Source organism: Monopterus albus, unplaced genomic scaffold, assembly GCF_001952655.1.
Source record: "Monopterus albus unplaced genomic scaffold, M_albus_1.0 scaffold172.1, whole genome shotgun sequence".
Taxonomy (NCBI): domain Eukaryota; kingdom Metazoa; phylum Chordata; class Actinopteri; order Synbranchiformes; family Synbranchidae; genus Monopterus; species Monopterus albus.
The window spans coordinates 2053872-2079139 of NW_018128052.1; the positions used below are offsets into that span (position 1 = coordinate 2053872).

Sequence of the window (25268 nt, forward strand, 5' to 3'; positions counted from 1 at the left end):
CTAACATTGTTTAAGAAAGTAAGTGTTGAGATGTGTTACCTGGAAAATGGTGTACATGGTGACCGTGAGTGGGCGATTTCCAGAATACTCAGCAATTTTAAAGATATCCATGCCCCATCTATTAATGTCCTCCAGGTCCTGTCGGTGAACCGTATGTATCATTGCATCATGTGGTACAAGGGAACACACACAGAACCAGCTGCACTGAAATGGTAATTAAGTGTTGAGCTGGTCCTCGTACCTTGGCTAGGAGTTCTTCCTGACTGGCCTTGACCCCAAAGCGAGGGATGGTCGAGGGTGCGAGGCTGGGGCTGTGGGTGCCCTTCTTCACACCACTGATCTGGGACATGGGCCGCTTCTTCCTGTCCTTCTCCTTGGTGGGGGGAGCCATGATGTCCATGTCATCTTGCTTTTCTGTCACATGGAAGCAAAGTTAATGTGACCACTGCACTCTCTCATTGGTCACATTAAGACAAGACTATACACAGTGGTTTAGGAAAGTGTTCAAACCGCTTAACTCTTTGCACACTGTGTTTATGTAGGAGAGGTGTTTTACCCAGGAAGGTGCTAGAGATGAACTCAGACACCTGGTTCCCTGAACGGCTGGTTTCTGACAGCTGAGTGAGCTCACGGGTCAGCATCCTCTTAAACTGGGGATTCAAACACACACAAACATCCGGGAGCTTGATCACTGCAAATTGCACTAAAAGACAATCGTCAAAAACACTTCTCTCTGCACACTAAGAAAATGATTACACTTCCATTTTATTTTACTTTATGGTTTCAAGACCTTTTATGTGCTGGATATGAACATGTGACATGTAAACAGAGTTGCTGTCTTAAAAGCTGAACGTGATTTTGTGATGCACTCTATGTGGATGGATCTTTTTCTCTCACACCAAATGTATCGAACTGTCAGAGAAGCTCTTTTAAACACAGACAACCATTAGCTGTGGAGCAGAAATTTGTCCACTCCATAACCTACCAAGAATTGTTATATCAGTAAAACCTGGAATCTCTGGAGCACATGTTGTTTTGCACATCCTGCACTGTGCAGGAGCTAATGACTGATAAATGTGTGGCTATCCTTACTCACAAGTAGGCTGCAACCATACAATCCACAAACTTTTAGTGTCAGAAAAAGTCCACTGTCATAGCTCATTCACAAAACCAGCAACATGTGAGCCTGGAACAATCTCATCCCCTCCCGCCCAGTTCATCCCTCACATCTCCTTACCTGAATGAGCATCCATGACACAGAGATGACATAACTCACTTCTGGCATTTCAGCGTAAAGTCAAGCATGGGAGCAAAAATAAAACTTATTGAGAGAGCTTTCTGGGCTTACTACTCATCCTCTGACGCCGCCTGTTGAAAGGAGAAACAGACAGCAGGGACAGTCTGTGCTCCAATACTGTTTGCCTGAGCAAAATTCACTGCAAGCAGACAGTCCGCTAGTTAGTGTGTGAGAGATTTGATCAGTCGGAGCTGAATAGATGAAAAAAAAGCTGTTCAGAGGTCCGTGGAAGAACAAGAGAGTTGAAGCACAGCTGTGGGATGCGAGGATGCATCAGTTCCCCTCACTCTGGGTCATTCACTCAGTTACTGCCTGCTCCATATGTGTGTAAACACTGGGAGAACGAGGTACTCTAATCCCCGCCTCCTTCCAAAAAAAAAAGCCCTAAGAATAGCAGCAAATCAAGCATCTACTGCAGCAAAGGCTGGGAGAGACAGAGGGCCCTCATTGGCTGGTTGGTGCACATAGTAGGCAGGGCAGAGTGTGTCGGGTAGAGGTTGTGAAATGCACCATGTGCACAAGTTTGAAAAAAGATATAAAGGAAAAGCTTTGAATGAGGGGGATTCATTCATGTAACCAAAATAAAAACAGTACACCATATATCACAAAAACTGAATGGCAAAGTACTTTATGGCACATTACAGCCACACATTTTAGTGACAAAGAAATCCAATAATCTAACCATGCTTGGGTAACTCAAGGTTTATTAGTAAAATTACCCAGTAAAATCATAGGCTGCCTAAACTCTCTCACTACAACAGTAACAGGCAGGAAGTCACAGTTTATTCATTCTTACACTAAGGTCCAAATCAGTGGCGGTGCCTGTGAACAGCTTGTGAAAAAAACTCTGAGTGGGGTGTAACGAGCATTTGCTCAGATGAGGTATTCAACCATAAATGTTTCAGTGGAGCATAGAGGTCTCATCCTTCCTCAAAGACACTTTCAGGGGTCATTAGAGATCTACCGTATACAAAACTGTTCAATATGGATATCAGTGATGCAAAAACAGCTTCGGCCCGGGCCTCCCATGTGTCTGCTCTTTTTCCAAGTCTTCACTGACATAAGCTGCTCACTGAGTGATCTGAAACTGTGTGTGTGTGGGTGGAGGTGGGGTTGCATCCTACTAAACTTCAGCCGCTGCCACATGAGCATGTGCAGTGGTATGTGTAGCCAACCAGGCAATGTATGTGATGAAAAGTGAGCCAGTGATTTGAAGTAGTGTGTGTATGTGTTGACAGGGAGAGCATGTGTATGCTGTGTGGATGGTGTATTTGTGGAGTCACACGATGCTGTTTCATCTTCACTCGTGCCGTTTCCTGCATGAGTAGTGAAAGGGTGTGCCTTTGTCTCTGGCCTTTGTTTGCATGCCTGAAAGTATCTCGTTCCCCTCTTCTCTTCACATTGTCGTGATGCTTTCTCTCTATTAGTGAGCTTTCAGATTTGTTCAGGGATCACTGGAGTCTTAATGCACCTACAGTGCATCACACACACAGTCCCCGGACCTAGCACTGTACCTAAAGCCCATTGTAATTTGGGGTAAAACAACCAAAGATTCCCATCCATTAATGAAAAACTGATGAAAATGTTTCTATGTAATGCATCAGGTCTAATGAAAAATGGTTCAATTAAACCCATTTGACTGTTGAATTTTAGCCATTAAGGTTTCATCTGAAGCAGCGGGAGACTCATTCTCAATGAGTTCAGGGTCATCTTCTGTGCCGGAATGGAATTTGACTCTGACTCCCTTAAAAATGGCAAGATTGCACATGACTAATAAAATATTTGACGGAGATAAATCACAGCACAGATTAGAGTTTGTGCACTGCAACCTTGCATTGAAGCCAGCTTAAATGCCAGCTATTAAATGCAAATTTAAACAAGTGTGGCTGTGTGTATTTATTTCTCTTGTAACCTGTGACAGATGTGTGTGTTCACTATATCACTCTGTAGCCCACACTAAAGCATACATGTCAGTGCTATTTATTACATTAAAATACCTTGTTTGAAGCCATTTCGCTGACAGAGTGTCGAGTTTTCAGCGTCTCCAGCTGTTCCAGACACCAGTCCAGCTCATCTAGAGTCTCTATGGCCAACTGCTGGTGAGGCTCTTCTGTGGCAGATAAATATAGGAAGGCATCGTGGGATAAATTCCCCTCTAGGCATTCACATAATGTTCATATTACAAAATGATAATTAATGTGAAACTCAAAAAAATCTACTGTTCTAGTCTTCAATAAATGTTCATTTCATCACTGATGCAATGTAACTACTAAATGACAAATCTGAGGTACCTGCATGTATCTTGAGTATTTCCACTTTATACTTCTAATTCAGTTTATTTCAGAGGGAAATAATATTTACTCCACTACATTTTCTAATGACTAGTTCTTACTATTATCTTATACCTAAAAAAAATTATATATAACATATAATTGTGAACACTAACATGGAGAATTTCTGCACCAAGTACTTTCACTTTTGATACTTTATAATTTATTAATAATACTCTTATTTAAAATTCCAGTTTCTACTTTTAAAGGAGTATTTATAAAGTGTGGTATTTAAACCTATGAACTGAATACTTTCCCCCAACACTGAATTTCATGTATTTGTGAATGAAATTCATTTACTAATTTTTCACTGTGACACGCTGCCACAGACCCAGATTTCACAAATGTAATTATGATAATGTTTTGACCAATGTTTCTTATAAGATATTGATTATTAAACCCCTTCTAATGTCAGTACTGACCTGCGAGGCTGGTCTTGCACATGGATGGTGGGTTGCTGCCTGAGGATCGCGTCCTGTAGGCAGATACCACCAGAAAGTCAGCATGTAAAAGACATCATGTGTTATGGTGAGATAGTAGAAGCTTCCTTAAGCAGCCAAAGACATTTCATGCAAACCTACTTGCTGGCTGTACGATCTTGCTGGCCGGTTATGATAGCAAAGTTACTTCGAACTGTCCTCAGGCTGGCGAGGACCTGGCAAAGACAGAAACATAAGAGTGAACGTATGAGTTGATACCTTTTTGTTATAATGAAACTATCAATGTCACTCAAGTTATAGCCTTAAATACTGCACTTAATTCAGCTTCAGCTAAATCAAGCGCTTCTCAGTATGGACTGCTGATGAAAGCAGATACTGTGGCTAGAAGCTGATGCTCCCTTTCAGATGTTTTGATGGCATCCCTGACAATCCACTGTCATGTCTGTCACTCCATCTGTAGCCAAACACTGACTCAGCACAAAGAGGATCTCACACAGTATCCGGTGTTTTAGACCTGACACATGTACAAGCCTCATTAGCCAGCATGCAAATTTAAACAGCATGATCTAGCAGTATTGGATTTGCCTCGTCTTTCTCTGTGTAAAGTGAGAACAAGTGTGACGCACATCCCATGCAAGAACCAGGCAACACCGGTGGGACACCTGATCCAGTTGCAGGGCCACCATGATGCTGAGGGGCTGTTCTGGTGGAGCAACAAAACCCAGTCTCATATTATCTGGAGTTTATTGGCACTTCTTAAAGACCTGCTGTCTTTAGCCAACATGTGAATGTGCTTTCTTTTTATATGACCATCTGGTAAATTTTAAAGCAGCTTCCAAAGGTTAGATGGAAAGGTTTCAGTGTACTCACTTGTGCAAATGGTGTGACAATCATGTCTTCTGTATGTCTGCAACACAGAACAGAATACATAGAGGGAAGGAGATCAAACAAAGACATGAAACATTGAATAGAGGACCAGTCTATTAGCTCCTATTTTAACCATTTACTCATGTTAAATTAAAAGGGTAAACAACTTTTAAACAACAAATCTCATGCACTGCGTATAATAATATTGGTGAGGAAATAGACTGGGGTTGGTGGAAGGGTGAGTGATATAAGTATGAACTGTTAAAAACTCCCAAGTAAATAAAACCACAGAGTGTGTCATTGTACTTGGTTGGCTGAGATTAAGCATCGCATGCAGACAAAACAGAACTGCGTGTTTCAGGGCGAGGTCAAATGGGGGGGTTCACAGGTGAGGTGTTTGATATTTAGTCATGTTTGTCAAGATGGAGGTGGAAAAATTGGCCATGAAGCCATCGAGAGGGAATACAGGAGAGGAGAGGGCGTCAAGGGCGCAGTGTTCTTTCGTATTTCTGTTTTGTCATGTTCTTCCTCACCGAGACGACAACCAGTTGACCTCCCAGTGCTTCAAGCTTTCTTCCCTTCAAAAACAGATAGGCAAGAGTCGATGAAGAAACCTGGGACTGCTTACTTTACTAACTTAAAGATGTTTAGGCATTATGAAATGGTGGTGGTGGCTGGCTTGGGGACACAGACAGCAAAAAAAAAGAGAGAAACAGACAAAAAAGCACCCATATTGGACTTTGAGTTCATAAATTTTAAAGATCCGGACAAAAGATGTATCCAGACTTGCTCAGAGCAGACACTTCTTATCAGCCCTCTCAGCAAATGCATGCAAATGTGCAAAATAGCAACTGAACCAACTAAACTTTGGGGGGGTCTTTCTAACCATTCAAAGAAAATGCAAAAAAGACTAGGTTTAAATGGTTGTGGAGACCACAAATGTTTGATGCAACCTGTAAGAGACCCAACTCTTAAACCAGTGCGCAATATAAATCCTCTAATGTGGAACCCTCTCAGCAAAAGACAGACAGACAAGCAGAGAAAAACATAAACAGACATGTCTTTTTTTGTTAAAGGGCATTTAACAGACAATAAATATGTGGAATCTTACACCAGTTTCCCAGTATTAGGGCCAAAGTCTTGGCACTGAGATGACTTATGAATATAACATACTGTATATATTTAGATTCAAGACTGGATGTATACAGAATGCTTCTTCATTTTCTGGATGACCTAAAGTGCAGCCCATAAGACACTGATGATCTTGATTTCGAGGCTTTAAGACAATAAAAGGAACATTCCAGTTCACAGTAGCATCACCAAGGTCATGATAAGTCAAAGAAACATATTTCATTTACAACCTATTCTCATTGACACACAACAAACATAAAACATAGCATGCACTGATGCCTCTTTACAAACATTTACATTCCCAGTATCTGTTTTTGGAACAACTTACAGCTCACTGGCAGTAGAGGAGTTTCTGGAAGGACCTTTGGGTGAAAGGTCAAAGTCAGAGTCGGAGCGGTAGAGGAAAGATTCCCGCCGTTGGCTGTGAGGAAAGTTGGCCTGTAAAACCAGACCAGAGCCAGGACTGGCATGGGAGTCCAGGGGGCTGCGCCTCATTGTCAATCCATTCTCCACATCAAAACTGTCGAGAAAGACAAGAGAGAGAGAGAGAGAGGAGAAGAATTGACCAAAGTTAGACAACAAATTTTACAGATACAAAACCCTAAACATACAGATTTATGCTACAGCATGGAAAGAACATGAAAGAAGCTTCCATCCATTCATCCCTGATCTTTGTTTCTGAGTTGCCTCATGCTCTTAAAACGAGTCTGAACATATTTTCCTGCAGATGGTGTGCTGAGAGTGTTCAACAGAGAGCATGATGTCCTATATGAATCTGTGCTATCTGACAAATACAGTTCATTACCTGGTGTCAGACAGGAACAAGTGCACACTGACTGACTGGTCACTACAATTTCAGTTGCTACTGTTGTGTCCTCTTGAGCAAATTAGTTTCATTGAGTACTGCAGGCAACATCAATGTGATAGTGAGACAAATACATGGCTCAATGAGGACCGATCCATACACTAGAGCTTTCATTTGGAGAAGAAAATGTTGTGTGACAGCCATATACTGTCCGACACACTAAAGGCTCATGACAAAGGTGGCCGTAACAGTAGAAATCCCAGTCTTTAATCCAGTTACGAGACTGGTAACAATGAAAGGGAGAAAAAGAATCTAAAATACAATGCTCCACATCTAAAAATGTTCCAGTCTTTCATCACTGGGTGACAACATTCAGCTGTTTCTTTTTCTTGAACAGGAAATTGTGTAATTGAAAAGGAAATGCATTATAAACCAGTAAAGGCCACAATGAGAGCTAAAAATGGGCAAATTTAGCAGATCGACAGGAAGGATATTGTAGTGAGAAATATGTGGGAATGAGATTATCAAATAAGATCTGCTATATCGCACAAAGCAGACTAAAATAAGCACGTTATTTAAAGTTGTCTACATAACAAGGGGACGCCCCAGTAGCCTAATAGTTAAGGTGTGGCGCACAGTATGTGCATGATGTTGGTGGTTCGAGTCTGGCCGTCAACCCTTGTCGCAGGTCTCCTTCTCTGTCTCCCTTGTTTTCTGTCTGCCTCTCCACGACCAGCTTAGATAAACAAGTAAATAAAAGCAAAATATAATTTTGAGAAAGTCGTCTAATAATGGATGATAAGAAAAAGCATAAAATTTAATCAATTAAATTTATGTCATGTCACAGTGCACGTGTGTGTGTGAGAACATCCGGAGGAGGTGTGCGTGTGTGTGGGTGGTGAAGAACTGTGGGTAAACTGCGGGTGCAAAATTATCATTTGTGTAATGACGTGGGGTCACATGAGTGTGAGTCTAAAAACAGCACTCAGCGTTCAGGTGGAGAGCTCCCCCTGATTGAACACGTCTTTGCTATGAAGAAAAGCATCAAATAAAGATACAGCGAGACCCTTCTTCACAGTCTGAGCATGTCTCTGCTTTGCCTCTGACACGCAAACTCAAAAAGGCCACAGCCTGGCAACACAACAGGCGGAGGAACTCCAGAGTAGAAATACACGCTTTAGCAAAACAACAATTAGCACAACATGCTAAGATGCATACTTTTCAAATCAATACAGCAGGGAAAAGAAACGTCAAAAATAAACATATGTGAAACCCAGAGCAAACAGAACCTGGAGACCCAGGTGAAGAAATGTTAGCTGGAGATGTCTGTCGATGTAAGTGTGGGAAAATAACACAACACAATAAAAAACAAAATGGTAAAAACTGATAATTGCAGCCTTAATAGCATTAATGATACAATTTGACTGCAGTGGCAAAGACAAGCTGCAGCTTTCTACTATACTCTAATATGCACCAACTGCAACATATAAACATCCCATTCATTCCTGTATCCACTCCTTCCTCCAGTGCACCACCACCATCCTCCCACTCCATCTCCCCATCCTCCACCCTGCTATCCTCCTAGGATGCTGCATGAGGACAAGACATTGGTGTGTTACTATTACATAACACTCAATGACCAGAAGTCCCCGTGCCTCCATTCATGTGACAGATTCAGATAAACTGACTGCACAATACATAGCCAAGGAGCAGAGTCGGGGGGCAGGAAGGGGAGACAGTGGGGTGAGAGGTAAAACACGACAAAGAGACAGTAGTGAGAAAACTTTCAAAGAGGAAGCGAGCACAGACAGCTCTATGACACATACAGTACGTGAAGGTGTTTTGGCCTTAACTGCACACTCACTGTGTGGCCGGGAATATGCAGCATGTGTGTATTACAGGTGTGAATCACTCACAGTTTTGACTGAAAATTGGGGAATTTACATGTGTAAATGATGCATCACAGTAGTGTATTGTGCCACCTTACACAGAGATGATGTGGATAGTTCTGACCTGTAAGCACACACACCATCCTTGTTCAGTTTCTATGAGAACAGATGCAGATTGGAACTTCACCCTCATCTCCCTCTTTATCATTCCTGATTTCTCCATCTATCTAATTGTGTACTCCCTAATGATACTGCGCCCCTGGCAGTTCCTGATTATAAATGTGTTTCTATTTTTGGTTCTGCACCATGCTTCTGTCACTGTTCAGCTATATTTAGCCTCCTGATGCGTGAGGACTAGACCGAGAGAGGCAGTAACGCAGCTAAAAATAGGCTTGCAGGTAGAGAACAGAGTCCTCCCTCTCCCCTTCCCTCTCCCTCTTCAGCACAGAGCGGCAGATTCTTTCCTCCAGTCATGAATATTTATGGGAATGTTTCTATTTGAAGTCAACACTGGGTTAAAATTAGACCTCAGAGCAAAAATATCACCCACATCTTTCCCTCTCACTTCCAGAAATCCAGTTCTTCAAACGTAGGGTCCTGACTTAGTCATGACACAGGATTATTCACCTTTTTTATTCACACTCGAGACACGACAGTATTGTGCTTTTACATCACAATTCCCAACAGTAAAAACCCAGTATGGTTTGTATGAATTATGAACAGAAGCTTCAATACATAGTAGCACAAACACCATGAGTAGCTGTTGCCACGGTAACAACTAACGGGAATCCACATCAACACATACTATCTTTGTAAAAATGAGTGTGCTTTTGTTGAGACCGTCAGGGAGGTGTTAATTCAATTTTAAGTCAATTTTTTGTTGGTGGTGTGCTTACAATATATACAATATATTTGTATATTCCTACTGCATGTATCCACTACACCTAATCACACAAGTGTTAGCATCATCATTCTTTCTTTTACATCATGAAAATTTACATGTAAATTAAAAGACTATTGTTGCTCAGTTAAAACTGTTTTGATATGGACAAAAAATACTGTTGGATGCAAACCTAGCAGGTGGGAATGTTTGCAAAATCTAACCAAAAGACTGCCACTACATATGTCAATTGAGAGGTCATGTGTTTTTAAAGGGTCAAAGGTCAGTATTCAGGTTTAGCATGCACATCATCTGGACAGGACGCTCCCACAGAAGTTGGGACGATGTTGTCTTCCAAACCCCAGCCAGTTACCCCCCCCCCCCCCCCCCCCTCCATTTCTCAGCCTAAAATGGCAAAAATAAAAAGAGTGGGACTTTTTAAAAATAGTCTTGTTTAGTGGGAAGGTGTTGTTGAATAATCTGCCAGAGGAAGGTGTTGGTGAGTGATGCCTGATGTGTGTGTTAGGTGCTGTCTGGAAATTCTATTCAGTCACCCTGAGAAGAGGGTCCCTCTACTGGGCTTGGGTGAGACTACAGGAGCTGGATAACCTGGATATCCCACTACTACAAGTGAAAATATACTGCAGAGCTCATATAATTGGTAGAGCAGATAAAATTAATCAGCAACAATTTAGACAGTTGTTTTCAACAGGAAGAAAATTTTCATTGGTCTTTCGTCGTCCTAACACTGCAAAATGCTTTCCTGCTTTAAAAAATGCACAATAACGAAAATATTTGTATTATTACAGGTGTTTTACTTTTGGGCTTGGCACTTTGAAGACATCACCCTGGGTTGTGGGAACTTCAGTGTGATGCAGATTTAAATCTATTCTCTGTTCTCAGTTTATGAGGTACACTAAGCCAAAACTAAGTCAGTCTAATCCTAATAAATCCTCCTTCATGAGGTTGATAACGTTTGGTTTTTGCTGAATTTATTTTAGAGTGGCATTGATTCAACTATATGATCATTCTGGAAGCATTAGTGGATGGTATTGTTGTTACAGTACTGACAGGCTAAATACTAGAAACACATCTCTGCCATAATAATAAAGTGTGAATACAGCAGACTGATCAATGAAAACTGTTAGCTGCATGTGATATAGTGTCCTAGGCAATATATACAGCAAGAGCATAGGTATAGCTCTGATATCAATATGTATATATCACAATATGGCAAATTTACACAAAAATCACACACAAAACCATCATCGGTTAATTTGCTGATTAATTTCTGGACTCGCTGTCTAATTGTTGCATCCCAGAATGTCAGAAAAATGCTATTAAACATTGCCAGACCCAGAAGGTGTTTTCAAAAGCTCGTATTATCTGAAAAACACTTCACATCCAAAGATACTCAGTGTATTATGTGTGCCAAAAAAACTTGATTTAAAACTAAAATGCAACCTAAAAATTATTGAAACAGTTAATCTGTTAGTTGCTGATCAGTATTACATTAAAAACACATGTGTAATACAAAAACCAATTTAGTTCATTTTTTATAACACTTTATTTGTAATGATTAATTTAAACATCAGAACATTTTAAAATCATAATGTAATGTGACACAGTTGTCAACTTACAAAGAGTCAGTAGATAGTGAATTATCACTAAGCCCTGTAACTAAGATGGATATAAAGACGTTTCCATGTGCAAGGAATTGACAAGCAAGCTGAAACACATGTAGCTTATTTAGGATTGTGTGTGGTTAATTTGGCCTCTACAGTCACACACTGGGCTTCGTTCAAATCTGCCTCACAGACACCTGCACATGCACAGAGAGAGGTACACACACACACACACACACACACCTGATTACTTTCTATAGTCTGAACACCAACCTGGAGCCAACACTCCTGGGCATCTTAAAGTCTTTTAGTAAAGAACATGCAAAGTAGAGGTGTGTTTCGGCGTGTGTCACTGAAGCGGCTGACTTGTAAGAAGTGTGATTGATGGTAACCTGTCGCTGGCCCTGATACTTGACACCCTGCCTGCGTCATCGCCTGTCACGGCAACGTCAATCCCATCTGGGTAGCATTAAAATACAGGAGCTACAAGGCAGAGGGAGAGAGGAGGCAGGCCTGTAAACCAGGGCAAGCTGTCATCTGAACCTTCATTCATCATTCCCGGGCCTCTGTTGTGACACAGCCAGAGGCAGAATTAGTTACACTAGAGCCAATTTGCAGGACCGGCTCAGCCATTTATTCAAGAGACATTTAAGAGAAGGCAGAGAGCATGTAATCTAGTCATGCCTGAAAGTATTGTATTCCCTTCAGTAATTTTAAATCATTTTTATAATGTGACAAAATGTCTGTGGAAAGCAATCAGAAGTTAATAAATTGAGTGTAGAACTCAAAATCTTTGCCTGCTGTTTTGTGTAAGCGCTATGATCTAGGCTGTAAATATCTGTGCTGCATATGCACATGACACATGAATGATCTTCTGGAGCAAATAAGGATTAAGACCAGCTTAATGACGCCACAAAATTCACACCAGCAGCTGAGAGTCCACACCCTGACACACAGAGCAAACTGAACCAAGGTTGCACCATACCCACATTGGAAGGCAAGCTTTAAAAGTGGTCGTGGAGCAAATTCAGTTGCTTTTGTTACACATGAATGAGTGTATAGCACAAGAGTCACCAGTGTGTGTTCTGGGATAAAGGCTGTCTGGTTGTCCTTTGGTGTGGCCCCTCACACAGAGCGAGAACCACCCTATTTATTTGTTCTGCCATTCCTCCCCTTTCCTCTGACATCAAACTATTTGTCCATACAGCAACCTGATGGAGGTGTTGTGTTTTACATATTAACTTTTTACCTGTTGCATTTTGTTCTTACTAAAGTTGTGGATTGCTCACAGGTTGTCTTTATCTTGTGAATAGCCTTTTCTCTCCAATATGACTACATTCATTACATTACACTGCTCCTGACGCCTGTGTATTGAACCATATTTAAGTATCAGCAAAAAGAATAGGTGGAAGTGTAGTCTGACATTTTGGAAAACATGCTTATTCACTTTGTTGTTCCAAGTACTGTATCTCTCTCATCATCCTGTGAGCATGGAGATGGAGACAGTTATCTTAGCTTAGCATTAAAAAAAAGGGAAACAACAAAAAATGACAATTTGCTCTTTAATGACGGGTTGTCTTTGTGCTAAGCTAAGCTAACCAGCATTTTTACTGTACAGATCTGATGTTGATAATCTTCTCATCTGTCTGCAAGAAAACTAAATTTAAAAGATGACAAAAGACTTCAATACAATGTTTAACAATGTCAATCATCAGTCAACTGAGATGCTATAAGTAGGAAATCTACAGTAACAGTAGGGAGGTGCAGGTGTTTTATGTGTGCTGTGGATCTCCTGGTGGCTCACAGTAAGAGAAAGGGCTGATTTGTCAGTTTGAAATAACAACTTTGATAGCAGAGTTTTTCTCTCATTCCTAAAGACGATCACTTTGGTTTTACGTTACATAAGCCCTTATCTGCTGCAAAAATCCCCAAAACATCATATTCTTTGTGCCTTTTCTATGAAATTCAGTCTGGGTGACCAATCTTCCACTGGAAACACATACTGCTGTTCGTGTTTCCCTTAAAAATTAACCTTGCTGGCAGGAATACAAACTGAAACATATTTTGTGGACAGTTAGCCAAGGACATCCTACATTATGTATACGGTACAGTGTACTTGTTCAAACCGTAGACCTTTGTTTAAACTGGAAGTGCGCAGTAGGTTGGTCAAATACTATATCCTATACCCTCAATAAATGTGTCAATGCATTGAAAAACTTGTAGATACAGTTCTGTAATTGTAGAATTATGACGCTGCTTCATGATAACAGACCCACAAGCAGCTGAAAAAAACAGAGATAGCTGTAGACCAGATGATCTTTATAGTGACACAGGAGATTCCTTGTCTGATGATTTACTAAGAAATACCGTGGAGACACTTTCAGAGCAACTTACTCTATGTGCTTTTTGACTAACACCTCCTCTCCACTGTCAGGACCAGTGAGAGTTATGCTCCACGGATGGTGGGTGGTTTCTTCATAATTTTTGCACAGGAGGTGATTTACATACTGTGACTGACAGCTCAGATTAATTTATCATAGTCCTACTGACCTGGCAAGATAGTAACCGACCTCTGGCACAAGTGGTGTGTATCTATCTCAAAGACAAGATGTGTAACAAGAAAAACAAACAAACATAAAAAGATACCTGACCAGATTTGGCATCTAAAGTGGCATCTGAGTGTATCGAATTAAGGAGGTGAAGATTTGTCTATTGTCTTCTAGTCCTCCCAGGTCAAACTAGCAGGGGAGTAAATTCAGTTTCTAAAGCTCAAGCTCAGTTACCTCACTCACATGCTACCTGCCAAATCTGTTGTCTTTGTAAGACATATTACCCACAATCTCTCCCTCCCATACATGCAACACAATTCATACCCATCTTCTGTCATTGGTTCATTTATAAATAATAAGGATTTTTCCATTCCTTTTCTGGCTGTCAAAACTTGCACAATGCTCTATGTTACTGCCACCTGATTTTAATCTTGACTCTCTGCACACTCTGTGGAGGGAAATTAGATTAATAGCGTGTGTGCACGCAGGAGGCCGCAAATGTTTAGAGAGCAGAGGAGAGAAGTATCACGGCTCAGATGAATGTCTCTACAAAATTTCACGGCAATCCATCCAAAAGTTGTTGAGATATTTCATTGTGAACCAAAGCGTTGTACCCATCCACTGACAAGCACTGCCATTCATACTGTGCTTCCATGTTGCTAGCAAAAAACAAGTTCCATCATGTTGTTCTGAGCAGGCAAATACTGCTAAATTAAATGTGAGTGCATTCTGCTTTCATTGCCTAAAGCCGATTTCAAATTCATAAAACTGAAATCAAAGAATAACAGCATCACAATAACATCAGCAACACAATAAAGCCAATAAATTGCTGTTGTCACATGAATTCAGAGGTAATTCTCTTATCTGTCCTCTTTTAGAAAATGCAGGTGTTACCAGCTGAAAGCAGAAAGGGGAACCCAGTAACTGCCACTGGGCAAAATAATCCGCAACCACTCATCCAGATTTTTTTAGACGTGCATCAAGAGCAGATGGATCCAAAATTTCAATTTGCATGAAACCTGCTGTACGTAGAGACATGTAAAAACATGCACACCCTCCCCACTAAGAGCATCTGTTATGTGACTGATGTCTTCTGAGACTAACTGAGATAATTGAACTTTAAATCATGCACCGAAGGCACCTGAGCCACTCTGGGTTTGGTGTCTGATGTCAAAAGCTACTGATTTACTGCATATCCTTCCTTCCCCTGCAAGGTCATCTTGTCAGCTTCTGTCATGCCTATTTGAGGTTGCACTTAGGCATTTTTAAAATATACAACAGGGGCTCTGGCTGATACGTCTGGGTGCCTACATCAACTCTGTGAACATCAGTTTATTACTAGCACTGTGTTCTACCTGCTGGATGCACAGGACAAGAAAAAGAAACAGAATAAAGAGATTTACCATGTACACAACACCAATCATTTACTGTCTTATTACTGTCTAATGGTTTTTATATGTATACATTTACTTTAAGAATGTTTCTTTGTTGAGACAATTTGCTGTTTAGAGCCACAGGTAGAAGTAATCCAAGCGATAATGTCATAAGCAGTTGTTAACAATTCCATACTTTCTCTTCTCCTCTCAAATTTTAGCTAAAGAAGAGATTTGTGCTTGTTTAAGAGTCAGTTATAATTCGTGGCAAGAGTCTTGAGGAGAATTAAAGTGAGCAGGACACTGCAGTTAAAATCCTGCATGTTCTGCATTACATCTGACAAACCTGGATCCTGCCTGAGAAAGAAGACAGAAGACCATAATATAAACACGACTTGAACTCGGAGTCCACCCTCAAAGACAACGTTCCAGATGTGTCATTTATTGACGTGTGTGCAGTACACATTTACACATGCTTTGTCTTCAGTGTGGGACTCTGGCTGTTCCACATGCTGCGACCGACTGCGTAGTAGCAGTGAAGGAAAAATGTACCAGACTGGCTGCAGCAAGAATCAATAATAAATAAAGCACCTGAAATCCATGAATTCACTGTTAACTAACCTTATCCACAAGATACAACAAGTACTTCCTAAATATCCAGCTGCACAATTAGTGGAAGTTAATAACATTAATCAACGGTATGTCATGCTTTCTAAGCTTTTGCAGTTGTATTTCTATGTCCCACACACATTTAAAATGACAGACTTCTGGACACTGCTGGTTTTGCTGGTTTGCAGAATAATCTGAATTACAATAATAATAAAATTACACTAAGGTTTTTTTCATCTAAAGGAATAAAATAAAAACTCAAATGATCCAAAAGCTATGTCCTCACTCCATGAAACAGTGCATAGTCTATAAAAATTGTCTAGAGGAACTATGATCAAAATTACTTAGGGAAATGCAAATATGAACCAGAAATGACAGATAAGGGCAAAACTATGTTGTTGTTGTTTTTATAAATACTGCAAATGATAAAAGACAGTATGCAGTCTACAGACTTTGGTTATTCAGTTATAAACAACAATTTAATTACAATTTAACAAGTCCTGTATACTGCTTCTGTTAATACTCGTATAACAAACTGTCACTGATGCTGCATAGGTGATTTGATTTTCCATGTGCTTGCAGTTCAAATGACCAAATATATATATATATTTTAATAGAAAACAAATTTGCTCAGGTCTTTTTTTGCCTACAGAACCATGCTCCTGTTCTCATATGCTGTACTGCATGGCTTGTAAAATGTGCCATGGGCTAAAGACTCTGTATGTGTGTGAGAGATGAAGGACACACTGAGCAGGAGAGAAAGACAAAAGAACCAAGAGTAAATGAGACAGCTCTTAATTACCGTCTGCGTTTCTGTATGATGTCAATAGGCCTGTTGACAGCGCGCGGTGATTCCCGTATGCTCCCACTTCGCACAGTGATACTGCGCTCCACAGAATAAGAGAACCCACAGTTGGTCGGCACACTCATTTTTCTATAGTCCACTCTCCTCAACTCGTCTTCGCCTTTCTGTTTTCGGATGCTCCACTGCTCTCCCTCTCTTGGGTTTCCTCAGCATGTGGCCACTCTCATCCCTGTAAAACACGGGCCGCTTGCTCGCCTGTTTCAACCACCGGCTCTCCGTGGCTTCCCAAGAACTCTCATTACCTCTGGCAGAAGTGGACACCAGGCTCTAGGACTAGTGACTCCAGAGCAGAGCCAGAATGACCCGGGTGATGCAACACATGCTACTGTGTGCTGCTGAAAATCTGATCTCTCTTAGATGATAGGTATAAAACTGGAGTGCAATCCTTGAGCACCTGAATTCCCCTTGTGAGAGCTTCACACTCCCTGCATGTCTGTCTGCCATGCAGGCTGCAGTAAAAGAAACTTTTCATCACTCTCAGCAGAGCTCCATTTATCGGTCCCCCATGAATATCTCGTCTTGTCCGGGTCTAAATGTGGCTCACCACAGCTGCTCTGTTTCCCCTCTCCCTTTCGGTCTGTCTGCTGCCACACCTGCTACACCTTTAATCACAGAACAGAGACCTTTCCTCTCCCTGGGCAAACATGCTCTCGTGCTCCAGTCCGTCACAAACCTGAGGGGTGTGTGTGTGCCTGTTCGTGTTTAAGCGACTGAGTGTGTGTCACTGATCAAGTGTGTAGGTATGTGAATGAGCAAGTGTCTGTGTGTGTATAATGTGTGTGTGTGTGCATCACACACAAGGGGGAACAGGTTTTAGGGTGAGATCAGAGCTGAGAAAGGGGGCGGGATCAGAGCCAGTGTGGCTCCTGCCTTCCCCAAGTGATTTGGTCATTTTAACCTCCTCCTACTCTCTCTCTTTCACATACACACACACAGAATACTGATACAATCAGACAGCACTCTCCCTTTGGGTGCAATACCATTATCCTATTCAGATGGAGTGCATGTGTGTGAGTGTGGTATGTCTTGTCTATGTTAGGTAAAGAGATTGATGTCAGGATGAGTATGAGTATTTACAGTAAGCAGCTCTAAGGACACAGCTTGATGAGAGCAAAGAAAGTACACACACAGACACGAACACACACGCACACAGTTGTTGTCATTCCTCGTGGGGACTTTACATTGACTTACAGTACATCTGTGTCCTGGAGACTTACCCTAACATTAAACAAGTTGGCACTTTATAATACAGTGATTTACAGGACCACGTCCCCACACTGTGGGTGTGTAAAGAGGTTGTGGTCCCCACACAGTAATACCAGGCACACACGCACACAGGCCTCAGCACCATCATAAAAGGTCACCCGTGGCCAGGGGCAGTGCACTTTTGAAGATCAGAAATGTGAAAAGTAAATATGAAACCTTAACTGGTCGACTTTCTGTACACATTATGTGAAAACCAAAAAAGGAAATATTTGACAAAGAGATCAGCAAAATAAGTCAGGGGCCATGAACCTGAAGGCTATGTTCCCAGAGACAAATTAAGTCTTGCTATGAAGTTGAAATGTATGAGAATGTGAAGATGGGGGGAGTTACCACTGAGCATTATATACATTGTCTACTGTACATCTACTGCATTGTACTAATTCATCACATCTGATAATCCAGGCATATAAAAGACATAAAAAACAGCAATGTTCTTAAAAAAAAACCCTGTTTGGCTAGATAAATTACAGATATGTTGTATGTAACATGCAAGTTTTACATATTACATACAACATATCCTTAACAGCATGAGTTAAGGCTTTTAGGATGAGGACTAACGGATGTATTTAGCAAACGTACGCTGGCTGGGGTTGCTTTAGTGTAAAACTTCTCTGATACGCTAAGGATCTGGACAGAGCTGCTAAAGTCAAAGAACATCCAGGATGGGCTTCCACACATTTGGGGAAACAGCCTGCTATACAATATATATGCTGATTGCCAACAAAGTTAAAGTAGTTAATATAATCCTTTAAAATAATACAAAGGTTCTGTGTCTGTTGTAGCAAAGAAAAACTACCATCTAAGGAAACCTGAAGACGTGCACACAAAAAAACTCCACAAACTGAACAGACTACAATGCTGCTGAATAATATGGCTTTCTAGAGCTTGGATTTAGTGGCAACAGTGTATAAATTTAATCACATGACTACAGTGAGTTAAATGGTAGCTGTTTGGGTTTAACAGGATAGACTGTGCAGGAACAAACTCATGATCAGGCCTGTGGTCAAAACTGATACACAAACCACTTTGATGATACAGTCCCCCAGTGTGTTTTAGCTTCCTGGCCCTCTATTCACACTGACCTTTTGTGAATACATTCTGCACAAACATTAACATGTGGTCTGACTTTGGATTTGTAAAACTGAAGAATTTATCCCCAGTGGGATTAACATTGTCCTGATGCAAACCAGATGGAAGGATGTTGTTAATTCAACTTTACAGGGGTCCGAACTTTTGATGCATTTTTATGACAGAAAAATTGTTCTCACGTGCAGCTAGGGACATGCACACTCACACAATATCCTCATTGTTTGGCAGAATACCAGAGGATTTCACAGTGCTCCACGTATCACCAAGGTGGAAGAGAGTGGATGTTAGATGAAAGACAGATATGACACATTCTCGGTATCTTCACTTTAAGAAGATGTGTTGTGAAGCGCTGGCCACCGAGGGAGGCAGAGACGACAAGGTGATATAATCTCTAAAAACTCATATAACAATGAGGCATCATACAGTAAATTCTGGCTGACCCTTCAGTTGTGGGTGTATCGTCCACTCTTTACAAAAGGGGCCTCATGACATCATGTGTTGGCTACTGTACATGAAGGCACGGTGAGCATTCTTGAGCGAGGAGCGCTGTGGCCTGTCAGCGGACACACTGCTTGTCTGTAGCTTGTTTGTAAAGCTAGCTGACACTGGTTCATGTCCACCGTCGTGTTGTCCACTACCAATCAGTTACATTAGAATAAAAATACCATAAAATGCATAACAACATAAAACTTTTTTTTTTTTAAAGTTGCTTTTAAATCCATTTTCTTTTAAAGGTGTTTGACATTTACTGGGAAAAGACCGCAATAACCGTGTTCATCTGGGTTAAAGAATGAACCCTGTCTGCCTTTATAATCCCAAACCCTTGTGTTGCTTCTTTGTCTGAACCCATGCAGGTCAACAGTGCGATGACGAGGAGACTGCAATGCATTCTATGCTCTCTTATTTTTCCTAGACATGATTTTACTCTTTGAAACTTTTTTAAAAACATGTTTCTTTGCTTATCTCTAATCTTTATCTCGCACCTGAACCGCAGACTAAAATAAGAGCAAAATTCTCAAGGAGTTTTTGTTTATTTTTTTAAAAACAGAAATCATACATTTTATAAAATGGGGATAATGAAGCTGTGTCATGCTACACTACATACGAGCTGTTATTTTGCCAGTATGAAACCTTAGTGCAGCTGCATAATACAGTAAAAACAAACAAATATTTTTAATGCCCAAAAAAGCATCTAAAACCTAAGTAAAGCAACCTCAGAAAAATATATTCAAACCTAAAATGTTGCTTCATCATTACATCTACTAATTTCAGCATCCCCAATAATAGAGCAATTTTATTTGTGTTTGAACTATGCTAAGCTGTACAGCTTGAGTTGGTAGAAGGCTGGGCATGGCTGAGTTCAAGAGGTTAAGAAACTCAGCTGCAGAAGGACAGGTTACACAAACACACAGGCATGTGCACGGCTGCCCACTTCCACTATAGTTTTCTGTATCAAATCCAGGATGATATGTTCCCAAAAATTAGCTCCTGCTTTAAAAACTGGACTCCTTTCTCACTTGAACAGCAACATTTTGTAACCAACAATGATCATGAAGCAGCACTATGCAGTAGAAATAGTAAAAGCAAGTACAGGCCCATGGGGTACATCTTTAAAAGCACCTGAACAGCACTACAGTTGTAGTTATTTCATATTAAAGGTGATTACCACAGTGCGGCAGGAAAGGAAACAAACAAAAACTAATTTCTTCAATGTCAACTAAAACACTGTGTATGTAACAAAGCAGCAGGTGGCTGTTGCTAGCGGCCTATATTTAACTGAGTCTCAGTGATGTCAAACGTCATGTTACAGTATCTACTGTAGTAAAGGCTATCAGTGTGTCTCCTCATGATTCATTAGGCCACCATCTGCTAGCATGACGGCGGGGTTTGGGGCTCATCTGACTGGGTGGATGACAGACTTGAACGCACACATGCAATTGCAGACAATCACTTCTGCTATACTGCTGATGACAAGCAGTTGATGTACAAACGACTAAATGTTAAAACCGGGAAAGCAGCAGGTTTAGGTGTCAAGTCAGTTTTCTTTAGGGTACAGTATGTTACTTCAACAGGGTTTTACAATATGAACAGCGTACGACACCCTTGATCCTGACTGTCAGTTGGAGAAAACTCCACAAAAACTGTTTAGCAGGAGAAATCAGAAGAAACAGGACAGACACACGTGTATTAAGTATCGCATGGAGCAGACAGTATCAACAGCCAAACACGGTGCTATTGCTCATGTTACATGAACAGACTGTAAATATAAAATGTTAAGTGTATTAAGTTAAAGAGAGTAAAAGTACCAATCTGAAGCTACTGTACCTTAAAAAGTAAAATAACTGTAATTCTGCCACATGATCAGCACAAACACACGCAGCAAAGTAACGACTTATACATCTCCCCCACTACACTGTATTTTTACCTACATCCAGCTACTGCTTAGTCTACAGGAGGCTATTGCTCTTGGACAGTCTCTGGCCATTACTTAGTCAGCTCCTCCCTCTAGTGGTTACAATAAACAGTCACCCTGACATGCGCTAAAAAACAAAGCTGACACACAGCACTGATGTCTGAAACTAAAGAGAAGCCTTTTTCTCTAAACTCCACACAGTCATCAATAATTATGTGAAACTAAATAAGGCTTTTTAGTTTATAATTTTATTAGGCCTAATTATATTATAGATATCATTGTTTCTGATCAGACTTTTCTTTTTAAACCAAATCATCCGTTTTGGAGGCCACATCCATTCTACTAAGACTAATAACTGAAGCAGTGGTTCTCCAGCTTGGTTCAGGATATAAAACTGTCAGAAAAAAAATCACTTAAAACTTTCATCTCCTTTACAGCCATAATCGTTCCCTCTCCTTTTTTTTTGTTTTGATTATCGTTACCATCTCTCTGACCTAAGAAGACACTTATGTCCTCTCACAATATAGTAGCAAATACAGTAGAGCTGCTCGTTTTGGATTTCAGCACTGTCAGTGTTGTCCCAGGCTGCTGCTGGCCTGAGGAATCAATGAGGCTCTGGAGGCGACTGGGGAAATCAGTCATGCTTAATACATGAAGTACAGCAGTGACGCACACAGCAGCCAGGCCGCTGTCACCACACAGGCCCTATTGTCCACCCTGAGTGTGTGTTTGGGGGTGGGGGGCTGTTATATTGGGACCTCTGACATTGACAATGTTGCCCTTTCAATTCTATTCTATTCAATTTTATTTATATAGCACCAAGCCACAACAAAAATAATCTCAAGGCACTTTACATAAAGACTGGGCCTTACAGTGTTATAGAGAAAAACACAACAAATCACCCTTGAGCAAGCACTTGATGGCAGTGGTGAGGAAAAACTCCCTTTAAGGGAAGAAACCTACATCAGAACGAGCCTCTTGGTGGGCGGTCAAAAATAATCTCAAGGCACTTTACATAAAGACTGGGCCTTACAGTGTTATAGAGAAAAACACAACAAATCACCCTTGAGCAAGCACTTGATGGCAGTGGTGAGGAAAAACTCCCTTTAAGGGAAGAAACCTACATCAGAACGAGCCTCTTGGTGGGCGGTCGTCTGCCTTGACTGGTTGGGGTGAGTGGAGAGTGAGTAGGGTGGTCTCACCTTTTTTTGTTTTCCTCATTATTCTTTCACTCACAATCACTTTCTGCCCCTCTTGTCTACTGAAATATCTCTTTACTCCCTTTTTACTCTCTCTTGAACTAAGCGTCCCCTTCCAGTCACTATCTCTGTGCTAAAAGCAGCACTATCTCAACCCACGTCTTCTCTATCACCTCCTCACCGCCCCTTCTTGTTCTCAGTTGGTCAGCTGTTGCATCTGTCTAGCTTACTCTCAGTCTGTCTCTTCCCATCAGCCTCTACTTCAAATACAGTAAATGGCATCTTCACCATGGCATCACCTGCCTTTTCACGATAGTGACAGAGAAATCTCTTTGTTGTGAAACTGCACCACACTGATGGAGAAACCATAAAAAGCCCTGCTGAAAAGGTTATTAGAAGTGTGTGAGTGTGTGTTAGTCATAGGGTAGGATGAATAGTGTCCTGGTACTGCCAGTACAAGTGAGGGATAAGAGCTGTCTCTATTGTGATGGACACATCTGGATTACAAGAGACCGCTTTGTCTCAAGAGTGAGTGAGTGAGTGAATGTGTGTGTGTGTTGCATAAAGGCAGAGAGACTTATTTATTTATAAAGATTTAACCACTCAACTTATTTACATGCTGCTATTGATGGAACACACAGTGTATCCTCCTTATCATTACACGAAAAATAAATCACTGTCTTTAGATCTAAGGCTCCCATATTTGAATTCAGTGCTGTTTTTCAGCCAAGCACAAATCAGGTAATAAGGGGACTGAGGGTTGTTCTGTTCCCTTCTGCACTTTGTCTGTCTGTGGTCTAAAATCTCCTGCTTTGATCTCCTCATATGATCCAAACAGGCTCACAGCTGGAGGAGATCAAATGGCACTCGGGAGGCGCATGCCTTATGTCCAGGGTTCAGAAAGGTTCGCAGCACCACACGTTTCACAAAAAAACAGGTTCAACCAGAGGTCTGAAATGTTTTGTTTTCCTTCCGTGCTAAAAAAGATGAGAGATTCTTTATGAATCAATGCAGCATTTAGAGCTTATTTTACGGATGCATCTCTGATTGTGAGTTAGGTCTTACAGTGCATGTGGAATCACATTGGCCTCCAGATTCCTCTGAGTGTATATTCTTATACTGTGTCTTCCTGTGTGGGTGTATTCTTGTATTGCATGTACCGAGTCACTGTTTTTAGTCTCTGTAAACATCCATAATGACGCCCTGAATCCAGCCTGGTGATTACACGGTTCTATTAAGTTAGAGTTAAGTCAATCAGTCAGTATGTTGACAAGGGAGCATGTTATCATGATTCACCACTCATAATTAACTGTGACTTAATTGGTCGCATTAGTTTATTTTTAAGTTTTGTTTCTCAGAGGACAAGACAGAAAACATAAATGAAGTCTGTTCCACTGTGACGCACAATTTTCCACAGTGCACCAATATCTCTTCAGCCCTCTCACAGAACCTAAAAGCACCACATGATGGTCATACCGTGCTTAACACAGCTGCCTCGGCTTGGCTCGGGTCCACTGACCCCAAGGAGGGACATCAGCGGACAGAGCCATCGATCCACCTCGTCACCCTGAGGCCGGCAATGCCAACTAACAGCAACACCTACTGGCTTCACCACAGCGCACATCGAATCATTTGGCAGATATCTGTTTTTGGCGCGTTCAAGTTAATCCAGAGTTTTAAACAGTACACATCAGGCGCCGACTCACTGCTGGGTACAGTATTTGTTACAACCAAAGTAAACCAGCCAGTGCTTTTGACAGAGATGAATTTCAATTTAAAATGTTTTCTATCTTAATTAATTTATTTATGCTTTTTGTAATTTAAACGGACTTGAAACATCACAACTACACAACTGAATACAGCTCAAATGCAAAGACAGTGTCATAATCAAAAAACCACCAATTAAATACTGACACCACACAAACCCACTGTAAACACCACAACAGAGCAGCGTTGTCCAACAGTCCCCATCCGCTCATTATACTTCATGTACTGGAAAAACAAACACAGGCAATATTTGCCAAAAACACACACAAGTGAAATCAGCTTTCCTGAACATCTACAAACACATGCATTATGATGCCTTCACTGTCCACCAGTGACTGAAATCACAATCACACAACCAGATACGTACCCGATGCATGAGTGCCTGCGAGTGGAGAAGTTCCCATGCATCTTCCATGAAATACGAGAGTCTTTGTTCATCATTTTATCACCAGGTTCAAAAAAGAGTTGAGTTCAGAGAGGCATCAAAATAGCAGCTTAAACAGATGAGGGATAAACAAAGTGAACTTCTGCGGCTTGACTAAAACCCCCATTGTTGTCATGAGAGGAAAGTGGTCCGAATTCCTTTACATTGTCTGTGGTAATGAGATATGTCTCTTTGACAGGACGGTGCAGGCAAAAGAGGTCCAATAATGAGAGATGCAAAACAACGTCAAGATGCAAAACAGCCAAGTCTCATCAGGTGCACCTGGTAGGGGCAAAAAAGAAAGTGGACGCACCAGTAAGACAGGCCTTCTGTATTTATTAGATAAAGCTTAGCAACTAGATGCGGTTCATTTCCAATGGATCAAAGTGGAAATTTAATTTGCAGTTCAGCCTTTGGTCCCGGCAGTAAGAGTATGTCCATTTGTTTTTG

General features: G+C 41.1%; 1 protein-coding gene across 8 annotated transcripts in view; it reads right to left on the bottom strand.

The window, feature by feature from the left end:
- The window catches only part of pde4ca (phosphodiesterase 4C, cAMP-specific a), a 44760-nt gene that overhangs the window by 5619 nt on the left and 13873 nt on the right, over positions 1 to 25268 (bottom strand). For 4 of the 8 annotated variants that reach the window (XR_002276239.1, XM_020616019.1, XM_020616020.1 and 1 more), the window contains 9 exons: positions 6394 to 6585; positions 5468 to 5512; positions 4938 to 4974; positions 4209 to 4282; positions 4050 to 4102; positions 3295 to 3407; positions 557 to 650; positions 242 to 414; positions 40 to 138 (listed from right to left, as the gene is read on the bottom strand). Coding sequence is in view for 7 of the 8 variants with exons in the window: in XM_020616019.1 (XP_020471675.1) it covers positions 40 to 138; positions 242 to 414; positions 557 to 650; positions 3295 to 3407; positions 4050 to 4102; positions 4209 to 4282; positions 4938 to 4974; positions 5468 to 5512; positions 6394 to 6585 (880 nt within the window). In the remaining variant the exon portion in view is untranslated. Of the gene's footprint in view, positions 1 to 39; positions 139 to 241; positions 415 to 556; positions 651 to 3294; positions 3408 to 4049; positions 4103 to 4208; positions 4283 to 4937; positions 4975 to 5467; positions 5513 to 6393; positions 6586 to 16597; positions 16868 to 24761; positions 25263 to 25268 lie in introns of those variants that run through there. The other 4 variants (XM_020616022.1, XM_020616023.1, XM_020616025.1 and 1 more) reach the window with 3 other exon arrangements.